The sequence below is a fragment of the Dipteris shenzhenensis genome, chromosome 11 (assembly GCF_047967505.1).
Source record: "Dipteris shenzhenensis isolate YYH24624 ecotype China chromosome 11, Dip_SZ_1.0, whole genome shotgun sequence".
NCBI classification, from domain to species: domain Eukaryota; kingdom Viridiplantae; phylum Streptophyta; class Polypodiopsida; order Gleicheniales; family Dipteridaceae; genus Dipteris; species Dipteris shenzhenensis.
In genome coordinates, this window is record NC_141606.1 from 3,540,793 (window position 1) to 3,563,264 (window position 22,472).

General features: G+C 42.8%; 1 protein-coding gene across 1 annotated transcript in view; it reads left to right on the forward strand.

The window, feature by feature from the left end:
- Nucleotides 1-8,761: 8,761 nt before the first annotated feature.
- LOC147896496 (protein NRT1/ PTR FAMILY 8.2-like) overlaps nucleotides 8,762-22,472 on the forward strand; it is a 35,539-nt gene continuing 21,828 nt past the window's right edge. The window contains exon 1 of the mRNA XM_087381072.1: nucleotides 8,762-9,063. Coding sequence (XP_087237198.1) covers nucleotides 8,935-9,063 — 129 coding nt within the window. The 5' untranslated portion in view covers nucleotides 8,762-8,934. The remainder of the gene's footprint in view (nucleotides 9,064-22,472) is intronic.

The following is a 22,472-nucleotide window of genomic DNA, read 5'->3' on the forward strand; positions in this document are numbered from 1 at the left end:
GTTCTCTGCAAGTCCTTTGTAATGCTAGGGGGAGAGGGGGGGAGAGGAAGGGGGGGGGAGACTTAGCTATAGATGCCAAATATATGGATGGATGACAAATTATTTATTGCATTCACACTTAAAAAAGAGGGGGGGAGATAAAAAATTGTCACCACATACCAAGTACACAAGCAATAGGTATTTCTTACAAATGCATAAGGAAACCTAGTTTATTTTGAGCCTTAATTAAAGAGTGTTGAATTCCATCACAGTGGCCTATTTTTTATCAATACAAAAATTTTCATCTTGTTTCATGCATTTCTTCTAACGTATGTGTGCAGCTAAGGTATGTGCTACACAAAAGTACAAGTATGGCTAGCCCTTTGAGAGTTTTCTTGCATAAAGGAAACACTATAAAATTTAAAAGAAATGGAATTTTTTTGCTATTGCACTTCCAATAGATCTAAGAAATGAAATTGCACAATGTTTCTTGCGACAATGTAACATGATCTGCCCTAGATTTATAGCAATTGTATTGCTATCAAAGTACGCATAAAAATAAGAAATTCAATTCTAGTATGCAAATTAAAATCTGCAAATAAATAGCACAAAAGCAGTACTACCACCCCTCTCCCATAATTCATGCATAAAGAAATATAGATAATTGCACTTGCTGCAATTCTAATAAAATAGGAAATGGTAACAGTGTTTCTTATGACAATGTAGTAGGATCTTTGCTTTAGATTTATGGAAATTGTATTGCTCTAAAAGTATGCACAAAATAATAAATTCACTTCTAGTCTACAAATCAAAATTGCAAATAGGATAGCACAATAGTAGAAGTATTGCCAGTCTGCTCCTAGAAATCTTGCATAAAGGAAATACACATTTTGTTTGTAATTATAATAGATTCTAAAGAAAGAAACTATAAGAGTGTAGAGTTCTTATGACTTATTACGTGCAAAAAAGGAGTAGAGGTAGAGATTTATCACTTCGATGACGCTATGTTTGTTTTTTGGGAGGTTACATATACCAACTAGTGAAGATGGTATTGTTGAGAATGTAAAATAAAGCACTTCTCCAAAAGAGACTAAGAGAAAGTATATGATTGCTTAAATGAAGCTAGAAATGGTCTTCTTGAAAGTACATAAGCCAACAATGAACTTGGTGTTGCTAGTGATCAAAACGAGCTGATTCTTCAAAATCAAATTGTTGAGAAACAATTGGGTCCTTGACACACAAAAGGGTTGTGTAGATAAGGCCATGTCCTCAAACATGGGAAGGATCAAATGCTAGTGTTTCCATGGTGAGGCCTTGTGAGAGGTGGAGTGTTCGGTTGTATTGGGAACTATGTCCTACAAGCATTGTTTAAGTGGTTTTTTTCGATTTGGTATTCTCTTGTTATTTGTGGTATCGGCATCCAGTTTTTGTTCTTCAAGTTGCCGCACAGGTGCATGTTTTGAGCTCGACCATTCTTGCATGTTTGCGTGTCGCTAAATTCTATCCAAACCATGGAGGGTTTGTTGTGCATATTTGAGTCTCTAAATGTACATCTGCTCCGTTGACAATGCCATCGGCAATGTCTAAGTTCCTTGAGCATATTTTGATAATCATTCCTTGTCTTAGTTTGAGCTTGATGTGAAGGCTTGTAGTTTCTTTCGGGTTTTTTGGGATGCATATTGTTTTGCTACATGTTTTGTGCTTATGGTCTATTGCTTTGAGAATTTGTGGTTTTGTTTGTAATGTTTGGAAGATGTATTTGTTGTGTTTGTCTTTGTCTACATTTGTGTAGTAAAGGTGTGGTATTTCATGCTTGTTTGGAACTGGGTTCACATAGAGTTTGTTTAGAGTTGCAATGTCTTCATTGGTTTGTGCACCCATTCGTATTTTGTTTAGTAGTTGTAGGAATGGGCCCTCTTATTGACACATAGGCTCTTTTAGTTCGTAATACTGTATTTCCTTTTCCCAACATGACCCTAACAATGATGTTCCATGTGATTGTTACGAGAACACCAATTGTCTCTTACTAGGCTAGCTTGGCAAAGGTGTCCTGAGAATATAACATCAACTCCACCGAATGATTCGTCGTGGTTATGCTTTATTTTGCGCATTCGCATGTCTGCAACCACGAAAGTGTTTAGCCCGACCAAAGAGATCTCATCTATGACTAGTAGTTGAACATCTTTGTATAGGGCTGAAAGGGCTTAAAGCTTGTAGATATGTTCTTTGCAATGCTTGGACAATGAGCATAGTTGTGAAAGTTTTGCCTAAACCAGTGTTTCTCGAAATGAATAATTTTATTTTCTCATTTTATTATTATTTTAACAATGATGTCGTCTATGATCTTTGTTTGGTTGTAGTTTGTTTGTCGGACCATTTCATAGTAAATGTTGTTTGCCAAATTTTAGTTTTTATATTCTTGTGCAAAGGCTACTTGCGGCTTCGACTGTTTCTCTGTCATTTCTTTTGCGAGGTCAAACTCGTCATACTTTGTTCTTTTTGTAATGGTGTTGGTTGATGAGGACATTGTGTTAGACTTGTTTGTCATTATTGGTTGAGGGTAAGCAAGCATTTTATTGAAGATGGCTTCATTTGTATTGATTATTTCAGTGTTTACATGGTACATATTGTGCCATGTTTGGTTAATTTCATATAGTGTGTGCTCTGCGCTTGTAAAAGGCAAGTACAGCAAGCAAAGTTCCCTGTAATGTTCCTCTAATTTGGTGTTTTTATGTAACTGTTGAACCTTACTATATTTTGAACCATTTTTGCACCCGCGCGATGCCTTTTTTTGTCGTGAATGCGCTTGCAAAGTATGCCTACGTTGTAGTCATTGCTCAACTTTGTTTCATTTCGAAGTGTATTGTGTTGTATTTGTTGCGAATGGCATTTTGTGATTTATGAACTTTGATATGGACTTTCTTGTAAGTTGCCTATGGCATAGTAAGCATAAGGAGTTGTTCTCAAACGGAATGTCCTGTGGCCAAAGCAATTTAACTTTCATAAACTCTTCGTGTTCTTTTGTGGCCCTTCGCAATTTATTTTGAAATGTCAAGCATCCGCAGCAATCGCATTCGTAGCTCGAGGTATCTTTTATCTTTAGTTTGTACTTACCTTGGGCCGTTGACTATGGCGTAGATTTGGGCGTTGTATCCTTTTCCTTTTTGGCTTGTTATGCATGCAACCTCTTGTGTCTTGGTTGTGAATTGCGCGGTTGTCTTTGTTAATAGGATTTGTTTCTTCCACTGGCTACTGCGGTGCTTCGTGTGGGTCTTTGCATGACCATAATCTGTAAATTTTGTTGCAAATAGCCACAGTGCTGAACTTGTCTTGTTGTTGTTGTTGTTCCGTGAAGGTGTTGGCTATGGCCATTGCAGTTTTGTCCTTGTTCAAGTTGATAGTTTGCAACAAAATATTATCTTCTTTGGCAGTCCAGACTTTGTATGCGTGCTTTTTCCTTGCCAAGACAAACGAAAAAATAGTGTGTGGAAGCACCGTCAAATCGAGTAAGAGGGAGCGTGTTTTTTTGGCCGAGTGTTGACCAACTGTAAATTGTGGAATGATGTTCCCATCCTTGGATTCCAAAAGCTGAAAGGAATCATTGAACCTTACATTGAAAATGTGTAGACATTCGTAGATGAGTTGATGCACATTGGTACTATGTATAAGGCTTTTGATGCTCGCTTCAGTCTAAAAAGCATTTCGTGCTGGCGATGATGTTTTTTGGTTGCTTTCTTTATGTGTTTCTTTGATGGATGTGGGGTGGTCATGGCATAAGACCATGTGTAGCACGGCCTTGTACTCGTATACTGGGTAGAAAGCATTGATGCAATGAATGATGTTATCGTTGGTAGGGTGTTTTTTATGAAAATCAATGTCTAACTCAAAGTTGAACTTGTCTAGTGTTGTCATTTTGCTCTACCAAAAAACAAAGTCTTGCGACTTCACAAGGTAGCAAAAACTTTGTTTACATTTGCAGCGTAAGAAGGTAGGAGTAGTGGTGCTTGCTGCATGGGCATTATTGGAAGCTGGAGTTTTTACAAAGGAACAGCGAAGATGGCCCAACCATTAGAAGTAGCATGTGCGAGGAGGGCCTACATGTTGGGTGTAAAAGCATTGACAATAGCGGTTCTATTTATTGTGAACTGTCATGAAGGCCTCCTTTGAAAAAACATGTTACGAGTAGCAACAATAGTACGAGTTCGCATTTAAGTGTAACAAAAAACAACATCTTGTGAATTCCCAAGGTAGCCAAAACTTTATTTAGATTTACATTGTAAGAAAGTAGGAGTAGCAGTGCTTGTTGCGTGGGCCTTATTGGAAGCTGGAGTATGTACGAAGGAACAAGGAGGATGGCCCAACCATCAACAGTAGCAGGAGCAAGAAAGGCCTACACATTAGGTGTGAAAGCAGTGATGAAACTGGCACTATTCACAATGAACTCTCTAGAAGGCCTCCTCTCAAACGACATGTTGCGCATAGCAACAATACTACGAGTATGATACTCAACAAAAGGGCAGTGTAGCTTTAAGACATCGTCAACATGGGCCCCGCGGATTTGTAGAGCAGCTTGGGTTCCCTCACGATCCACAACAACCTTTCAATGATGGCAAAAGCAAAATTGGGTGTGGGCTATCGCAGGTGTAACAAAATGGGCGACCTGGATCTCTGCTCACTCGCAGACCGCCACAATTACCGCATTGGTATTTGACTATTGGGCTGTTCAGACCAATGAAGTGTAGAACTCCTGCAACCTACACAATTCTTTGGTTATTGCTGATCTGTTTAATTATATAAGCCAATGTAGAATGATTTTGACAGTATACCTTTTTCCCATAGCCCAAGTGGAAGACTTGTTATACGAAACTATCATGCAATGTTGTTCATCTCACAGGTGCCCTTCCGAAACAACTCTCAAAATTGTGAAGTCAAACACTCCCAGTGCATGTCTTGCTCGCATGAATGAAATATTTTTGGCGGCGTACATCACAATGCCTTCACCGATAAACTCTTGCATGAGCCGGGTAAGTGTGTGCTTACACTCTCAGCTGTTTCCAAAAAAGAAAAAGTTTTTAATTTACATGTGGACTCGTGAAACGTGGTTATGGTTATTTGTCGTGTTTTAGTCTCTCATTATTGCACAGTCTTCGGGGTTTGGGCCGTTTGCAACAATGGTCTGGTCTGTTGGTGGCCCATCCAGGTTAACTTTAATAATCACAAAGGCCATGGTGCCCATCAGTGCCATGAATGAGGCTGTGGTTGTTTCCACTTGGTTCGCCGCCCATGGTGCGTACACTCGAATGGCTTTTTCAGGCGAAAAATAAATGGATCCGTCGAACAGTTCTCCCTTTAGTATTGTTGTCGTAGCATCTACCCCAAGTGATACAAAGGAAGTCCCATCCTCACCGGCAACCCTTTTAGCAATTGTGGGACCCTCTATCCTGAAATTTTCGTCAACTTGCAAAACTTCTTTAAGATATGAAACATAGGCGTGAGGGACATGGAGAGTGATGGTCTCGCAACATTCCTCGTCGGTTAGGTCGACTCACATGTTGACCTGGTAGGTGGCATCAACGCAATAGATTTGCATTGTGAGACTCAAGAAGAATGTTGCTTGTTACATCGGCCTTTGTGAGTTTGTTGTTTTACTGCATTTGCTTTGAATGCACGGACGAACTTGTTGGAATCAACAAAAAAGGGGTGTGTGAACAGAAACTTGATTCATTGTTGGGATGTGCATCTATTTGGTAGCAGTAGTAAACAAAAGCAAAGAATTACTTAATCCATGTATTACATATTTGTCTTAAATTTCCAAAAAAAAAGCATCTTGAGGTGAAAACAAACTCCAAGTTCAATATTTGTAGAGTAAATCAAAATATCCTAAACGCTTGTGATCTCTGATTCAGAGTCATCCTCCACAAATGGTGGCTCAATATCCAAATCTATCCTGCAACGCATTGTCAAGAGACAACCTTTGCTTCGTCCCTCTTTGTGAACTGAGGGAAAACAAAGTGGAGGTGTTGGTTAACCTATAAAAGAAAGAGAAAAAGTGCAATTGGAAGGAACAACATCATATAAGACATTACTAATATTGTAGCATTAACCAAGCATGCTGCAAAATGCCAGAAACACCATTGCTTAGAAGGATAGATCAACCAAGAAAAGAAAGCCGTTGCACACGCTGTGGAGTTCAATTTCAAAGTCCTCGAGAGCGACGCAAAAAACTAGACGGAGACCATCGTGGGAAAATCACAACGCAACTCCAAATTGCAAATAAAACTTCCCTTCTTACAAACCAAACGACTTAAGGTTACGAATTCACAATGTCACGATATCATGGAGCTGCTCAGAGGCGAGCATTTCACAGTAGCTACTACATTGTTGACAGAAGCGTTGCTTTTGACCTGCGACCGTGACTCTTGCTGTTTTGGAATGTATGTGCCAAGTATAGAGAATAACAGTCTAAAATAAAATTCTGTATGAAACAGACAGTTATCCATCTGCGGGACTCACGAAAGGAGATCATGATCTCTGTCTAAAGTTTAGAAGATAAACGGTGGGTAGAAGATACAGAGACACTTGCCAACGACAGTAGCTAGAGTTTTGGAGACAGTTACGTTGCAAGAAGAACGACAAGAAGCAGATACTACCTTTGCCAAGGTCTTGCTGTGCTACACTGGGTGTGTGCGTTTTGGGCTCTTTTGTATGTGAAGTGCTTGTTTTAGCAGAGGCGATACTAATTGTCTGCTCTTTCGGTTGATGAATCATCAATTTTGCAGACTATCGTTGCTCGTGCGCCGCTGGAGTGTGTCAAGCAAAATTGTCACGAAAACTTTTCGGAACATGTGAGCTGCGAAAATTCTAACAACACTCGCTCAAAATCAAGAAACTGGTGCCACCTTCCATACGAGATGTAGCTTCGTCAGCACATCCTGGTTTGGGTTCTGCTATACTCATCATATCTACACAATGAGAAGATCACGTAAAGCGACAATCGAAAACAGAATAGCAAAGTTCGAATGAAAAAAAGAATAATGAAGTTCAAATCGTGAATACATAAAGGTCCAGAAGGTCCAGACCTTTTTCGAACTGGCCACTGCTTGTGTCCATGGAGTACCTAGATAGTTGCTGGTCTTCATCCACATCGGCCATTATGACAAGCACGCTTTGCCACAAACTTGGAATTTCAAACGTGGGCACGAGGATGGTTTTAAACCGATCAACAGACTTAGTATAGTGTGCGAGATCCTTCCACAATTAGTATCAGATGCGAGAAGAAAACAGGGACCTAATCTAGGCCATACCATCTCGAAAGTGCGGAAGCTGGGATATCAGTTTAGTATATACCTCGTACCGTCTCTGTTGACGTAATTTGGTGACATGGAGTCATTCAGGGAACAAGCGCAACATGAACCAGGTAGAAGCGCAAATGCTTGCTTCCCCGATGGGCTTTCCTTCAAGATCGCATGCATGAGTCGTTAGCACGGAGAAAACGGGATAGAACAACCAATAGAAGAAGTACTAACCACTACTATTAGGTTGGCCCGTTTTTCAAGTCCTTATCCCCAACACTGGAAAAGTGTGGCCTTTGCTAAGCAGTAGCCAACAACGTTGGCTCCCAATGACCAAGCTCTTGTCATAGAAGCTCAATTACGTCTATACTCAGTGATTGAGTTTCTGATCTCCTAAATATGATAAGTATCGTGACAATACTCAAATCGAGACGCAGCAGCAGCAACATGTACATGCAAGAAGGCAGCAAATGTGGGATGAGCTATGCTGATGTTTGCAAGCAACCTCCTCGTTCCTCTCAATCTCTATCACCTTTGCGTCATGTAATCGAAGGATGCAGCGAGACAACAAGTCCAAAAGCTTGCGACAGCCTCTTGGTACCCTAATCGTTGAAAGATGATTTCAAACTACAGCTTGTGGAGGAGAACACATATATATTGTTATTGCTCGAGAAAAGGGATCCCTGTCCGCCAACGTTCCAACTCGCTTTCCACTGATAAGCTGACATGAATTGAGAGTATAAATTGACAATGCAAATGATTAGAACTGATGCAGCCAAGAAGGAACTTAATTGCGTCGAGCCTCTAGATAGACCGTCCTGAATTCATGTCCCAGACTGTGACTAAGGATGCACAAAGAATTGCACTCAGTAGCCACTGTTTCGCACAAAAGCAGCACACACCGGATCCGTCCTTGTCTAGCTCTAAAGAAACCTAGGTGATGTTTGAACGAGGAAAAGCAAATACATATGCAACTAACTGAATAGTTTGTTGATTTTGAACATGAAAACACATTTTCAATCACGCCATCATCAGAGATTTCGAACATGAAAACAAAGATTTGCGAAGCAGAGAGGGCTGCTCCCGTTCATGTTTGGAATTTTATACATGTGTGGACGAAAGCTTGCTCTGGCAGCCACCATGACTACTCCAACGGAGTGCAGTAGAGAAATCCGTCGCAAAGATGGAATTGCATGCATGTGTGGAGGAAGTGTAGACCACAATGTCGGGCTCGATCGTGACGAAGACCAATGCATGGACGAACGCATGCACGAGGGAGAGGTGGTCGTCAGACGGAGAGAAACTACAAACGCGGCGGACATTCGACACAAAGGTCAGACCTACTAATCGTGATTCAACACGCGGTTGACTCGCAAAATATCAAATTAACACGCACGAAAAAAAAACCAACAAAATCCACACGCTCTGGACACACCAATCAAGCAAAAAATATTTTTCGCTTTGAGGACCGCGCCTGGCACCATGGCTGAAGGATTTTGGATATGTTGCCATATTTGTTGTTGTTTTAACTTTGCCTCAAACGCACCATTCTTGATATTGAAGTCAATATTTTGACCGAACAGGAGATAGAAGAGTTCGATATTTTTGTCCACACCAAGCGGGGATAGCGTGTCACGTGAGTAAAAGTTATTGGGAACACAGTATGGCTCCTGCCTCTCCGCTCCCACAGCTCGCTGCGCCTCTTCTACCTACTACCCAACAGCACCCGCAGCCCGATGATCCAGAAGGGGCCGTGGATGCTTCGTCTGCTGATTACCAACTCCGCACACCTGTAAGCCCCGTCAAGTTCCTCTCTCGTTGAAATAGCCGTAAGCTGTGTAGACCCATTTTTTCACGTCTTCCCAATGTCTCCACTTGAAGAGCATGGGCTTACATGCGACTTAATTCTATTTCATGGACTCCTTGGATGGATTCGACATTTTTCGGACTTCTGTTGTGTGCGTTTGTCCTGCCTCGTTGCATGTGTAGCTTAAGCTCTCATCGCAGTTGGAATTGTAAGATTACATATTTACATTTACATCTGGCATGCATGAAAGCTTCACCTTTTTGTGTGTGTGTGTCATGTAAAGTCGGGCCTGTAAGGAGCAGTACAGTCTGCGTATTCCAGGGGCACTTGCCCGGAACATCGGGACTAAGCAGAGAAAGGGATCAAGAATGAGAACCACTCGAAAGGCTTAAGAAGAGCAAGACTACTATGTTTGGGAAGCACAAGAAGGGGATCGAGCACCACTCCTCTCTTTGGTCAAGCCAACGGTATTAGATAATATGGAGCTGAATCGACAGCCAGTTAAAGTCTTTGTTTTCTAGAAACTCCAGTTTCAAAGGTTTGACTGAAAAGTTGACCTTTAGTTTCTTATTGCATGGATTGTTGGCACAAGTAGCAAGTTATATCAAAGGTTTGACTGAAAAGTTGACCTTTTGATTGTTGTTGCATGGCTTGTTGGCACAAGTGGCAAGTTGATCAATATAACTCAGGTCTATATACAAGTGGGAGGAGTTCTTGAAGGACATCCGAACCTGCCTTCTTCCATCATAATACCTGAACCTTTTGGAGATCTGATTCTTCGAGCTGTCTCAAGGTCTTAGTAAATTAGTTAACCGAAATATTTCGCCAATCAGCTCATGCACAATTACAAAAGGAAGAAGACGCCTTACCTCATACATACAGTGGTATGTCCAATTTTGGCATTGCCTATGAGGACCCAAGGTTCCACCTCAGCAAGAGGAACTAGGATTCAAACGTTTCCTTTGAGACAAGAGGTCCATGAACTTGGGGATGGCATAGATAGCAAAACAACAAGAAGAATTGGAGTCATAGCCAACAATGGCTATGGTGATTTCTTAACAAATCTTCTGAAAAAACCAAAACGACCAAGAATTGTTGGAAGTTCTTCTAGAGTAGTCGGGCTTTGGCTACTCCAGAATAGCTTTAATTTTGTCTAGACCCCTATGTATCCTTCGCTAGAGATAGTATGGCCTAGATACTCGAAAACATATAACTTGGATTGTTTAGCATATAACTTATGCTCCTTGAGCAACTTGATAACCAATTTAAAGTGCTGGTCTAAGCGCACTATTCATTAACATCATAATGTAGTAGGAGGATTTCTCAACCCAAAATCCATTACTCTAAATTGAAAATGACCATTAGGGGTGCTAAAAGCAGGTTTTGGTACATCATTAGGATAAATCCTTATTGATGATACTCAGAATAGAAATCAATTTTACTAAAGTATTTGTCTCCTTGCAACAATTGATCAAAGAGCTCATCAATCCGAGCCACTTGAGAACAAGCAAACTGAATTTGTTAGAATTTGGAGGATAGAATCTCTCGCACCTCTCTTCGACCTTCAGCTCAAAGACACTTAGAAACACTCACAGATAGAGATCTATGTAGACAGCAAGAAAGAGAGAAACTGAAAGTATATTCATCCACCAGGTGTGGGGAAAACTGAGCTCAAGGTGAGCACAAAACACCTCACAAACTGAGGCAAGACTCTGCTGCAAAACTCTTCTCAATTTCCTCCTGGGATGCACTGTCCTTTGTAGACTTCAGTGGGCTGGAGTGAGTGAGGAATGGGGGGGAATATGAGCCCTTTTATAGCCTAGGGGGTGGGGCAAATCACTGACCAGAAGGAGCCGACTCAGCCGCTTCAGCCGACGTGGGCAGCATCCCTATGGGGAACCCTGCAGTCGGCTATTTGGCCGACCAACCAGGCCCAAATCTGGGTCTATATATGGCCCTGCTGCAGGGCCTTTGCAGCCCTACAGCCAGCCTCCTTCCAGCCCCTCTTGGAGGCCTTATGTGCAGGCTTGCTGCTGTGGTGCCTACCCTGCCCCCTTACAATCTACTGCCTTTGTCCCCTCAAATCGGGGGCTCACAAGTGGGGTCAGTGATTTCTAACAGAATTTTCCCTTTCCTAAGGTACACCTACTTTCTCTTCCATCTTACTTAAACTATAAAGTACTTTAGAAACAAGAGCAACTTATGAGACTAATCACAACTTTGAGTGCCCGTGGTCCCCGTATATGACTAAGGCATGTAACCGGTATAAACCCTTCTCCTTGGGACCACCAAGGGCTGGAATGCAAAAAACTTGAGAACTCTCTAGACTTCTCTTGCTCCGTGCTGCTGTTGGAAAGCTTCTGTGGCTGATGGAGAAGTGGGGGTATTTATGGGGGGCTTGCAGCCCCTAGAGGTGGCCGACCCAGGTGTTAGGGGGCTGGCCGACTGACCAGTCGGCCCCTATGCTGTCCCAACCAACCCCCCCTGGGCAGCCTATATAAGGAGCTGCCAGGGGGCTCAGTAGGGCTGCAGGATATGCTGCTGTTCTGCTGCATATCCTGCAGCCCATAACAGCCCCCCCCATTATTCTCCCCCTCACCCCCCATGTCCTCATATGGGGGCTCACAGGTGGGGGACATTGACTTCCAACAATAAACATTATTCCAAACATGTTAAATGCAAATGGAATACATCGCCGTTTCATCCAGATCTAGAGACTTAATTTTCCCAAAATCAGTCTCAATGTATGAACACCCTCTACCGAAAGAATTCATAACTCCGCAGCTAATACAATGTGTTGGGTATGAATTGCACCCAACACTATGATTTATTTCGCTCAGACAAGCATGCAGGCACCCATGCTCTGGGCTTCGCAAATATGCTGAGCATACCTATGAAGCAGTTACTACTGTCCCAAGTTTAGGATAGATAACCCTAGGTTACCTGACCTCCTTAGTACCAACCAGTTATGTCCATACCTAGACATAACAATTATTCCCAGCATCTTTCGGGCTGAAGCAGTTAGAACTGCTGCTTATGTGATTAGCGTATGTCCTTAGTGTTTTACAATTAAGAGGTTGCATTTGCTCTTCATACATTCCAAAATATTCAGGAAAAAGTTGGATGACACAGCTAGTAAGTGCGTATGTTTTGGCTAAAGTGAGGAGAGCGAAGGCTACAGACTTATGTCATTGAGACAGGCAAAGTATGTTGTTTTCAAATAAAGAGAAAACAGTTGTTTGGTTTCACCAGATTTGGAGGTGAGTGACAGCCAAGAGAATGAGGAAGAGCAGCCCTCAAATGTTCATGCAAGTGGAGATTGAGCATAGTCAGGATGGCAACAGGCAACACTTGATATAAAGGGCATGCAAAAAGGTGAAGCATAGTACCTGTGATTTTATATTTTGATGATTTGGAATTACAAGTAATGGTCAGCCCAAGATCGGACAGCTGAAGGCTGCTTTGGATTGAAGTGTGGCAGCAGAAAGATGGAAACTTTTCTGAACCTAAACAAGTATGCTAGGGGCCTACTTGATAAGTTTCACATGCAGGACAGCAAGCCAATTGCTACTGCAATGGAGTCAGGGTTGAAATTGGATGCCTGTACTGATGAAACAGACTTTGATGTCAATATATATGGAAAGCTTGAGGGTGGAAGAAGGGAAGTACAATAAGTACAAGCTCATTGTGTGGACTAACGAGCTGAATGCATATTTCATCCCTTCTAAAGGGGATATCTGTGGTATGGAACTCGGATGTCTACAGGACTAGGGCCAAGCCATAGACCTTACTGTTAGCACTTAGCCTTGGTATGGCCTTGTAGGCTAGTTAGGACTAGTCCTAGTCAACCAATTGACTTGTAGGCTAGTTAGGACTAGTCCTGGTATGGCCTTGTAGGCTATTTAGGACTAGTCCTAGTCAACCAATTGACTTTGGGGCCATATATTTGCCAGTCCTATACTTTCTTCATAATTCCTTGCAAGTACACTTCGTTTTCTTAGTTGTTGTTTGCTTCCTTCCATTCCATTGCTCCCCACACCCAATTGTGGTATTAGTGAGTTTGATCTAGATCCATCCTACTTCCCTTGCCTGCACCATCAGCCAGCTCCCATTTGACGTGCAGCTCCAGCCTTCAACGCCATTCTCTATGTCAGCTCTCGTGAGTGCTAGCCGTACAAATCCATACAGATCTACATCAATGACGCCCACATCAATGTGTTGACTAGTGCTATGCCATTTCATCCATACAGGTGCCGTATAGGTCACGAAAGCCATATGTACAATTGCAACAATCATTAGTACAAGTGTTGCTCATACCTACAAAAATGTCTGTACACCTCCCGCACGATCTGCAAAAATCTTCCGTACAGCGTCAGGGAAGCGTCCATATGGCTTAGAAATTCATCCGTACAACTCTGCACTTTTATCCGTACAGCTATATGGACAATAGTACATTTGATAGGCAGGCTTGATTTCAATACGGGCTGTCTTTGTTACACTTTTCAATTTAGTTTACATACAAATTTGGGGCTTTGGCAGATATTGCAGTCTGATTGCACATTTGTAGACAGAGTTGGAGATTTGCAGATATTTGGGGCTTTTCTTGACTTTGCCCACTTTTTGGTGCAATTTCCCTCAAGAAATTGGGGCTTTTGACATTGGGCTGCAATTTTGCAAAGGAAAAGGCATGTGGCAGCTTTTCTAGCATCTTTCCAATTAAAGTGATTGAGAATTTTAGACATTTGCTATTTATAGCAATCAGATTTGGGGCTTTTTGAGGCCAATGACAGGCTATTGCAGAGATTGCATGCTGGTATAATGACATTGAGTTCTGGAATACTTTCCTTTTTGGGAAAACTGGGCCTTTTGCAGGATTGGCACTGGAAGTCATCCCCTTTCCCTTGGGATTCAGTTTCAGGTCACTTTTGAGCATATTTGTTGCAGTCATACATTGGAGGACACCTTTTGCATTTTACTCTGTGTTTGAGCACTTTATTTGGCATTCACATTTCCAAAGCTTTTGCTATTTTTTGGGTTGACATTTGCAGATATTGTGTCAGCTTTCTGCTGATTGCAGTGATAGCCTTGAGGCTTTGACATTTTGCAGAGCACTTTCTTTTTGGGATTTTCATTTGCAATGGCCAACATGGATTTGTTTGGAATGATTTTAGCTGAAGACAAACTTGATGGTATTTATTACCCCATGTGGTTGTACTTGGTGCGCTAGTTCTTCGTATCCAAGAAATTTTGAGGCCTTGTATCTGGATCAGAGACTAGACTTGTCTCTTAGCCACAGGCACCTGCTACCACTGCATCCTCTACAAGTGGTGCTACTGCTACTATTGCCACTTCTGGCTCTACTATCGTTGTTACACACCATATTCTTTTAAATCGGACTAGACTCGTTAGGATCAGAGGGGTGCCCAGGCACATGAAGATAGCCATGGATGCATGGGATGCTTTGGCCCGTTTGTATTAGGTTTGTAATGAGGCTGTTGGCACGCAGAAGGCGCCACGTGTGCACCGCGTATTTGGTTAGGCCCCCTCTTGATTTGGTTGAGGGTCACCTTTGGTTTGGTCAAGTTGTACCTTGGGGTTAGTCCACAGGGGGGTGTTGGAGGTGGTGGCCTTCACCCCTCGACATGATTAATTGAAGAATTGAAGAGGGGGGCTTGTGCACTGTCGACACGTGGCAATTTGATGGGAAACTAATCCCATATGCATTGGTGCCTCCTTGGGGGGCTTGAATATAAAAGACTTGTTTGAACCCCCCTCTCTCATCCCTCCTGGGATCTTTTTGGGAGAGAGAGAGAGGCTAGACCCGGCTATGGGACGGTGAGTGGGACCCTCGCACCCGGCGTCACCTATGGAAACATGGCAACTTGCATGTTGGAGGTAGTGGCCTTCACCCCTCTGCATGGTTAATTGAAGAATTGAAGAGGGGGGCTTGTGCGCTGTCGACATGTGGCAATTTGATGGGAAACTAATCCGATATGCATTGGTGCCTCCTTGGGGGGCTTGAATATAAAAGACTTGTTTGAACCCCTCTCTCTTCCCTTCCGGGATCTTTTTGGGAGAGAGAGAGGCTAGACACAGCTATGGGACGGGGAGTGGGACCTGGCACCCGGCGTCACCTTTGGACACGTGGCAGCCATGCAGGCTGCCAACAGAGGCTAGAGCTACCTTTTTGAGACAACAGCTTGACGGTGTACACATGTAGGAAGGGGACAACATAGATGCTTATCTCACCAAAGTCAAGGACTTTCGTGAGGAGCTTATTAACGTAGGTGAGATTGCCCTAGATGCACAGGTCGTTTCCACGACACTTGATGGGCTCTTGGACTCACGAGGTATTTGCTACAACATTGAGGTTAGTGGCTATGGCTAACCCCAACCACTATTCCTTCGATCGTCTTGTTTCTCCACTCCTACAGGAGGAGCAGAGTCATCAAAACAGAAATGCTTCTTTTCTTGCCAACTAGGCCTTTGCCACCGATCATATGGGCTAAGGCGAAGGGGGGAAAATTTACAGCAAGCCCAAACCTTCATCTGACACCTCATCCTTTTCTTCTATTGGGGATGGGAAGAAGAAGAAGTGCTGTAATTATTGCAAGAAACAAGGCCATGGCATATCAAAGCGCTGTAAGCGCATTGCTTCCGAGAAGGAGAAGACACAACATGGACTTGTAGTCACATATTTACCAGTTGCCGATGAGCACACGCACGAGGCTGCACATAATCCGTCCTTGGATGCTTCGGCCTTGTGACTTTTAGATTCTGACTTTGATTGGTATTGATAGTGGTGCTTCAAAGCACATTACATCCTACATAATTTTATTTCAGAGATTGAGTCATGAGTGATGCTCCCAAGGGGGGCATTGTCACTTGTGCAAACAATTCCTCTTATCCTATGAAAGGAATTGGGCAGGTTGAGGTTACTCTCTGTCAGTGGATATAGTCACTCTTCTAGAGGTGTTATTTGTTCCAGGCATCAAGAAAATCTAACGGCTTCAAGGTTGTCTTTGATGGTTATGGTTGTGCCATTTATTACAATTGGCATGATAATTGTAGGATCGTTAGATGATAGAGAGAGAGAGAGAGAGCAAGGTGCAAAGAGTCGATAGAGTCTTAGCCGTCACGTCAATCTTGAGTAATAGAAAAAGAAAGAGTACAAAGTTCTTGTACCTAGACCTAGGACTAAGTGTCCTAGGTGTCACATAGGACTAAGTGTCCTATGTGGCCTAAAAGGCACTAAAACTATAAGTGCCTATATTTATGCCTACAAGGCACATGCCATGGCCTATAGGGCATCAGTAGAACCACCAGAAGATGGCCTACAAACCCCCCTCCATGGGATGGGCTGAAGTATTCTGGAAACGTCTCAGAATACCTGGTATTTTCTGGTCATGGTGGCACATGCTCATCCAAAAGGATATAGCCACCTATGAATGTACAAGGGATGGCAGATCATGTAACAAAGGGAACCAAGTGTAAAGCCTGTCGGAAGACTTCGAACTTGGGACGAGGAAGTGCCTTTGTAAACATATCTGCTATGTTGTCCTCTGTGGGAAGATAGGACAACTCTATGTCTCCTGCTGACAACCGCTCCCGAACATAATGATAGTGAACTTCAATATGCTTGGTACGCGCATGAAACACTGGGTTACGTGCAATGGCCAAAGCACTTTGGCTGTCAGTGTAGACAATAGTGGAGGATGTCTGGCGAATACCAAGATCTGTAAGTAACTGTCGAAGCCAAACACACTCTTCTGTAGCAATGAAAGCTGCCCTGTACTCAGCCTCACAGCTAGATGTGGCAACTGTTGGTTGCTTCTTGCTAAGCCAAGAGATACATGAATTGCCAAGCATAAAACAATTGCCGGTATGTGACACTCTGGTGTTGGAACATCCTGCCCAGTCACTATCCATGTAAGCATGCATGGTAAGTGAACCCTGATCACCATAGAAGAGGGCTAAATCTTGAGTGCCTCTGAGATATCTGAAGACTCTCTTCACTGCCTGCCAATGCTGTGAATTGGGCATGTGCATGAATATGCTGAGCTGAGATATCGCATACTGTAAGTCAGGTCTGGTGTGACATAAATAAGTAAGGCATCCAACAGCCTGCTGATAAAGACTGATATCACATGGTGGGCTCCCATCATGAGCTGAGAATTTGAAGCTAGGGTCCACTGGAGTAGAAATTGGCTTGCAATCCTCCAACTGAAAACGAGCAAGGAGCTGTCCAATATACTTGGACTGTGACATCATGATACCCCCCTCAACATGAGCAAACTGAATGCCCAAATAATAGTGGAGCTGTCCCATGTCTGACATTTCAAAAACCTGCTGCAAGTCAGCCTTGAAAGCTGCAATATGCTGAATATCTGGGCCCGGGATGAGCATATCATCCACATATAAAATCAGCACTAAAAAATCAGATCCACTCCCACGGATATAAAGAGTGGGTTCTGTGGGACTATTCTGAAAACCAAGAGATAGTAAGCGTGCATGAATTTTGGCATACCATGCCCTGGGTGCTTGCTTCAAACCATAAAGGGCTTTTCTAAGCCGGCATACCTTGTTTTTAGAATTAACAACCTCAAAGCCTCCTTTGTGTGACATAGACTTCTTCCTACAGATCCCCATGAAGAAAAGCATTCTTGATGTCAAGTTGGTGCACTTGCCAATGATGATGGGCTGCAATGGCAATTTGCAACAAGATGGGCTTTGTATCGATCTATACTGCCATTAGATTTCCTTTTTAATTTGTAGACCCACCGGGTACCAATGGCATGCTTGCCGGGAGGGAGATCTACTAATTCCCATGTGTCATTTTTAGCAATGGATTGTAACTCAGCTCTCATTGCATCCATCCACTCTTTGCTGTCAAAAGCATCTTTATGGCACAAAGGCTCTTCATTGCAAGTTGTAGCAAGGAGTGCAAACTCAAGAAAGTGACCATGCATCTGTCTATTCCCTGATCTTGTCCGGGCAGCAAAAGGCTGATCTTGTTTGCTGTCCCTCAATGTATCAAGAAGCCATCTAGGAACTTGCCTTTGCTGTCTATTGACAGCTCTTTCTTCAATCACTGCATCATGAATAGTGGGATCATTTTGTGCTGGAAGAGAAACCTGCAAATCAGCATGGGGTACCAGCTGATCATTGCTTGTTGAAGGGTCTGCAGGAGGCTCATGTTGCTGGTCAAAGTCTTCCTCTAATGAAGGTAGAGGTAACCAAGAGTCAAAGGCATCAAACATGTCAACATCTGGCTTAGCTTTGCAGTCCACAGGAGGAGAAGCTGAATGTTCAGCAAAGATTACATCTCTACTGACAATAATCTTCCCAGTATTTGGTTGGTATAACCGATACCCTCTTCTCTCTTGGGTGTAACCAATAAATATGCATCTGATTGCCTTGTCATCAAGCTTATGTCTCAGCTGAGATGGTACATGAACATATGCAAGAGACCCAAAAACTCTCATGTGTGAAAGTGAAGGCTTCTTGCCTTTCCATGCTTCATAAGGTGTAACAGTCTTCAATGCCCTTGTAGGTGATCTATTCAGCACATAGTTGGCACACATCACTGCATCAAGCCAAAATTTATTGGGCAAAGACTTGGCCTTAAGCATGTCTCTGGCCATCTCCATTGTGGACCTGTTTTTCCTTTCAGAAACAGGATTTTGCTGAGGAGTGTAAGGAGTAGTGCATGAGTGAACAATGCCCTGTGAAGACAGAAATGCATCAAACTCCTTTGACATATACTCTCCCCCCTATCTATGTTGACGGTGACAAGCTTGCATGCTATGAAAGCATGAGAAAACTTCAGATTTGGCTTTTAAAGGATATACCCAGCAATATCTTGTGAAATCATCAATGAGAGTCATAAAATATTTGTACCCCCCAATGGCATTTGTCCTCATTGGGCCACATACATCACTGTGTACTAGCTGCAATTTCCTTTGTGAGAGTTTTGGACAATTCTTTTGAAAAGGAAACCGATGCATCTTACCCAAAAGACAACCCTCACACACATGTTTGGAAATTGTGTGAGTTTGAGGTACATCATTTGCCATCTGCTGTGAGTGTAGCTTTGCAAGAGCTCTATAATTGAGATGACCCATTCTCTCATGCCAAAGAGTTTCAGCAAGCTGTGAATCTGAAATAGAAAATGCTTCCATAGAAAGTGCAGCTGAGTGATGATCAAGGTGATAAAGCCCCTTTTGCAAAGTGCCAGTGAGAACTATGGCATTGTCATCACGAAGATCATAAACTAGGCACCTGTAGCCATCAAAAATCACTCTGAAACCTGAGGTGGCAATTGCTGAAATTGAAATCAAGTTGACTTCAATTCTAGGCACAAAAAGAACATTAATCAAAGTGACAGGATGGCTTGAAATGGATGTGAGCTGCACATCTCCAATTCCTTTTACAGCATAGGAAGCATTATTAGCACATGTGACAGTCCCCCCTCGAGGTGCATTTGCTAAAGAATGAAACAAATGTCTGCAAGATGTGACGTGCTCGGAGGCACCACTATCAAAATACCAAGACTGAGCGTCATTAGCAGTAAAGAGTGCATCAGCTTTGGAGGGATTTAATGAGCAATGGACAGCCCATGCCCAATCATCCTGAAGAGCATGTGCATGTGAAGCATCTGCTGGCTCATGGGATTCAATAGCATGTGAGGCATTAACTGTCAATCCTGCTTTCCTTTTCTCCGAAGCAATGCGCTTCCTGCATTCTGAAATGTCATGTCCAGGCTTGCGACAATAGTTGCATCTTTTCTTCTTTGACTTATCTGCTGTATTTTTAGATGCATGGGAGGAATTACAGCTGCTATGCGCAAATTTAGGCTTGCCCATAGGCTTGGAAGCCTTGCCTCTTCCTGTCTGTTGTGAAGCAAATGCATGATCAGGAATAATGGCTTGTCTATTAGCTCGACTTTGCTCTTCCTGCAAAAGCAAAGTAACTAGCTGATCAAAAGAATAGTGGTCTGGATTACCCATGGCCACTAATCGAAGGGTTGTAGCAAACCCTTGATATGTATCTGGCAGTCCATTCAGTGTGGTACTGACAAGCTGTGAATTTGGCACCACCTCATCAATGTTGGCAAGTTGTTCCATGAGGTCCTTGACCTTTGTCAGGTATGAATCCATAGAGTCACCTTCATTCATACGGACTTCTGTAATTGCCTTCTCAAATATGCAACACGTGCCTCATTGTGAATCTGATAGAGAGAAGCCGATTTGTCCCAAGCATCCTTTGCTATTCTGCAAGATCGGATGTGTGGAATAATGATTCTCTTGCATGATAAAGCAATACATGAATGTGCATTTGCATCTCTTGCATCCCATCTTGACTGTTCCTGAGTTGGAAAAGCAGCAGCAGGAGTGCTAGAAGATGAGGCATCAGGAGGAGTACCCCCTGCAGAGGGACCAGCAGTAGAGGCAACCACTGTAGCATTGGCTGGCCTCAGATCAACCCCAGAAACAATATTCCACAAATGCTTTGCAACAAGAATATGTTTCATGAGATAAGACCACATCGGATAGTTGGTGCCATCCAACTTATCATCTTCACGAAGAACGCCAAATAGCTCTTGATTGCTTCCAGCCATAGCAAATGTGATACCCTGAAAGAGACCTGAAAACCCAAAAGCCTCAAGGCTATCACTGCAAAGAGCTGGCTGTCCAAAAATGACAGCAAATATCTGTAAATTTCCAGCCCAAATCAAAGGGCAAATGCAGATCTGACCCAAATGTGACTGTGGCAGGCAATGTTCACTGCAAAAACTTCAAATCTGGCAAAAGCCCCAAATTTAATGAGGGCAAATAGGCCAAATAGAGGGCAAATACAGAAAAGCCCCAAATTTTGCTGAAATTTTTGCAAATGTGACCCAATGTATGATAATCTGACTCAATGTCCTGCAAAAAAGACTCAACGTCTGAAAATCTGACTCAATGTCCTGCAAATGTGACTCAATGTTCTCCAATCTGACCCAATGTATTGCAATCAAACGAGAAATTGCAGACCAAATCCCGAAAAGAAAATAGCCTCAAGGCTTGCAACTATAAAATTAGGACTTGTCCACAAATTGACTGCAAAAATGCACCAAATCCCGGAGCAAGTACAACTGTATGGATGCAGAGCTGTACGGTGTATGTACTAAGCTATACGGTGTACGGCTGTACGGAAGCACGGTACAGAAACATGTACGATGCTTGTACGGAGTGCAGGTACTGAACATGTACTGTGTGCAGAAGTTGTACGAAGCAGATATACGGAATCCAACGTACGGTGTACAGATGCAGATACGGGCAAGTACGGTACCATGTACAGACAAGTACGTAGTGCAGGTACGGAGCTGTACGGATGTACAGCGACGCAGGTACAGATGTACAACTGCTCAGGTATGGAGCTGTACGGATGTACAGCAACGTAGGTACAGATCTGTACAGTTGCTCATGTACGGAGCTGTACGTGGAAGTACAAAGCAAGCACGACTGTATGGAGTTGAGTACGGTCGTCCGTACTGTACGACTGTACGAATGAAGGAGTAGTGAAGCTGAAGAGAGCTGATGCGAATCCGGGTGCAGGAGACGAATCTAAACGTGGCTCTGATACCACTGTAGGATCGTTAGATGATAGAGAGAGAGCAAGGTGCAAAGAGTCGATAGAGTCTTAGCCATCATGTCAATCTTGAGTAATAGAAAAAGAAAGAGTACAAAGTACTTGTACCTAGACCTAAGACTAAGTGTCCTAGGTGAAATGGAGACTGCAGCAGGGCTTATTTGTGTAGGATTGGGAAAATCCACCACCCCACAGTCTTGGTTTGTGTGTACCCATGTATGTATGCAATGGCTATAGTTTTCTCAATTTTGTGGATGCCTAAATTTATAAAAGCATGGATCATCACTTTTTCAATTGTTGCTTTGATGATTTTCTGCATAGGAATATGCAGAAATGACAGTCAAGATTAAAGATACACATTTCAATGCATTTAGTCTCTACACGTGCTTGTACTGGATGGGGGACTGCCTGATATTGGTCGGACTTGTCTAGCATATTTCATTGCTTGCCTGTCTTGTTATCATGTTCCCCTCTGTCCATATTTTCTCCTTCTTTCCATAAATATCTTTTGTATATGCGACTGCCCTTCTGACAAACAATGGCCTGATCTCCACCTGCACGCAAGTATGCCGTACATTCAACAATGTCCTGCTGCTTGACAGGTTGATATTATCCTAAAGAACAATAAACGTCTCTATAACTTGAAGATTATGTATCTGCATTGTTTAGATCATATATCTATCTTGTGGAGATGTTGGCTTTCTGGAGACAATGACAGTATGTCGGTGGTGGGGAGGCTATGGTTGCTTACTGCATCTCCT